Below are 3,415 nucleotides of genomic sequence, written 5' to 3' on the forward strand. Positions count from 1 at the left end.
TCAAAATATGCAGGGTGGAGAGTCTGTACCATGTAATCTTGATGAACCAGGTTCTTTACTGAGAAATCTCTTGTGTAAGTCTGAATTTTTCAAGAAAATAAAGATAATATCATTAGAGATTGATGAGACATTTTAGTACATAGAACAGGAGTTTACTGATAAAAGTATAAGCCTAAGAAAAATCTAATCTAATTATGTACAAGAATTCACAATTTTCCTAACCAAAATTTATGAGTTAGAACTGGTTCCTTTTAGGTGATCTTAATCATCCCTAATTCTAACATGTTCCTTTAAAAGTGATCTCTACTTAGAGCTTTTGTGAAGATGTCAGCTATTTGCTTATCAGTAGCATAGAATTCCACAGTGATCAAACCCTTTTCATAGTTGTCTATCAAAAAGTGATGCCTAACATCTATGTGCTTAGTTCTTTTGTGATGAAATGGGTTCTTGGTCATACTAATTGCACTAGTGTTATCACAAAAGATGGGGATACAACCTACATCGATCCCAAAGTCCATTAATTATTGTTTGATCCATAACAATTGAGCACAACATGACGCATCGGCAATATACTCAGCTTCAGCAGTAGATAAAGTCACAAAATGTTACTTTTTGGTGGCCCGAGACACAAGGCATGAGCCAAGAAAGTATGCCATACCTGAGATGCTCTTTCTATCCACAAGAAAACCTGTATAATTAGCATGAGAATAACCCACTAAGTTGAAATTACTACCTTTTGGATACCATAGACAAAGGTCAGTGGTGCCTTTTAGGTATCTCAAGATCCTCTTGACAGCAATCAAGTGAGACTTCTTTGGATTTGCCTGAAATTTAGCACAAAGGCCTACACTGAAAATTATGTTAGGTCTGCTAGCAGTGAGATATAACAAAGAGCTAATCATTCCCCTATACAACTTCTGATCAACAGATGAACCAGGTTCATCCACATCGAATTTTTTGGTTGTTGCTATAGGAGTGTCAATTTCTTTGGAATGTTCCATTTTAAACCTTTTGAGCAACTCTTTCACATACTTCTGCTGATGGATCATAGTTCCATTTGAATTTTGTTTAATTTTTAAGCCTAAAAAGAAATTAAGCTCACCCATCACACCCATTTCAAATTCACTCCCCATTAGTTTAACAAATTCTTTACTTAACTTATCAGTAGTTGCTCCAAAGATTATATCATCTATATATATCAGAACTGCCGAGAGATCTTTACCTTTTTCTTTCAAGAATAATGTATTTTCAATTTTACTTCTCTTGTAGTCATGCTCAAGCAAGAATTTTGATAATCTTTCGTACCATGCTCTTGGAGCTTGCTTGAGCCCATAAAGTACCTTGTCAAGCTTGTACACATGATCAGGACATTCCTTGCTTTCAAAGCCCAGAGGTTGCTTGACAAACACTTCTTCCTTTAGATAGCCATTAAGGAAGGCACTCTTGACATCCATCTGATGGAGAGTGAATTTCATTAAAGCAGCAAAGGCTATAAGGAGTCTAATTACCTCCAATCTTGCAACTGGAGCAAAGGTCTCATCATAGTCTATCCCCTCCTCTTGACTATATGCTTGAACCACCAATCTTGCCTTGTTCCTTGTAACTGTTCCATCTTTGTCAAGTTTGTTTCTAAAGACCCATTTTGTGCCAATTACTAATATGTCATCGGGTCTTGGTACTATATGCCAAACTTGACTTCTCTTAAATTGGTTGAGTTTATCTTACATTACATTCACCCAGTCTGCATCCTGCAAAGTGTCAGCAATATTTTTAGGTTCAATAAGAGATAAAAAAGCATCAAAAGTACAAAGATTCTTCAAAGAAGATCTGGTTTTGATTCCAGAGGTTGGCTCAATAATTGTGTTCTCAATGGGATGAGAAATTTGATACTTGTAAGGTTTCACAACCAGCCGGTTTCCCTTAGATGTCCCTTTAATATTTTGTTGCTAAGAAACATGTTCATGGGCAGGTTCCCTTGAGGTTTGAGGATCAATTCCTCTTTGTTATTTTCCCTCTGTCAAGTAGCCCTGGGTGAAAGACCTGTTCCATCACCTGTTCTTTCCTTTGGCGCACCTTCAGTCTGGGCTGTGGTTTCATTTGAGTTTCTTACCAGCCCAATTGCTTCATCATCATGTTCCTGCATCTCAGAAAGAATGTTAGTTTCATCAAAAACCATATGTACACTTTCTTCTACACACATAGTTCTTTTGTTATAAATCTTATAAGCTTTACTATATGAAGAATATCCCAAGAATACTCTCTCATCACTTTTGGGATCAAACTTACCTAAGGAGTCTTTACCATTATTTTGCACAAAGCACTTGCATCCAAATACCCTAAGATGGGATATATTTGGCTTTCTCCCTTTAAGTAACTCATAGGGAGTCTTCTCAACAAGAGGTCTAGTCATGCACCTATTTATGATGTAGCATGCAATGTTCACAGCTTCTGCCCATAAACTTTGGGACAGTTTACTAGAAAGAAGCATAGTCCTAGCCATTTCCTCCAATGTCCTATTCTTTCTTTCAACCACTCCATTTTATTGTGGAGTTCTATGAGCAGAAAAATTATGATCTATGCCATGCTCATCACAAAATTTAGCAAATTTAGCATTATCAAATTCAGTACCATGATCAGACCTAATTGATGCAAATTGATTACCTAGTTGTTTCTGAGTTTTTCTAACAAAAGAAGTGAACATGTCAAATGCTTCATCTTTAGATGTTAGAAACAGTGTCCAAGTAAACCTATAGTAATCATCAACAAGCACCATAACATATCTCTTACCACCTCTACTCAATGTTCTCATTAGTCCACAAAGATCCATATGGACCAGTTTCATCATCCCGGTGGTGCTTACCATTTTCTTGCTTTTGAAAGAGGATCTTACCTGCTTCCCCCTTGCACAAGCCTCACAAACTTTATCTTCCTTGAACTTAATGTTAGGCAGTCCTATCACCAAGTACTTGGAGACTAGTTTGTTGAGTTAACTTAGACCGGCATGTCCAAGCCTATTGTGCCAAAGGAGGGGATCTTTATCCAACACACTTAAGTAAGTGAGTTCATTATCTGAAAGTGTGGATAAATCCATAATATATATGTTGTTTACTCTTTTTTCCTGCAAAACTATCTTGTCAGTGATAAAATTAATTACAAAGCATTTTGTAGAGGTGAATGCTATCATGTTACCTCTATCACACAATTATGATACACTTATTAGACTGTACTTCAGTCCATCTATCAAGTAGACGTTCTCAATGGAGTGAGAATCAGTCTTACCTACTTTTTCAACCCCAATAATCTCACATTTCTTCTCATTTCCAAAGGAGACATTACCTCCTTTAAGGTCCTCAAGTGAAAGGAACTGGTTCTTGGGAAAGATTCTTACCTGCTCATCCCTTTTGTACAACTCATT

At 36.7% G+C, this 3,415-nt stretch overlaps 1 protein-coding gene across 1 annotated transcript; it reads right to left on the reverse strand.

The window, feature by feature from the left end:
• LOC138907596 (secreted RxLR effector protein 161-like) lies at positions 1–1,001 on the reverse strand. Its single transcript, XM_070198198.1, has 2 exons — positions 659–1,001; positions 1–80 (listed from the first exon to the last, which is right to left on the reverse strand). The coding sequence occupies exons 1-2, from the start codon at positions 999–1,001 to the stop codon at positions 1–3; spliced, it is 423 nt and encodes a 140-aa protein (XP_070054299.1).
• Between the last annotated feature and the right edge of the window lie 2,414 nt (positions 1,002–3,415).

Source organism: Nicotiana tomentosiformis, chromosome 3, assembly GCF_000390325.3.
Source record: "Nicotiana tomentosiformis chromosome 3, ASM39032v3, whole genome shotgun sequence".
NCBI classification, from domain to species: Eukaryota; Viridiplantae; Streptophyta; class Magnoliopsida; order Solanales; family Solanaceae; genus Nicotiana; species Nicotiana tomentosiformis.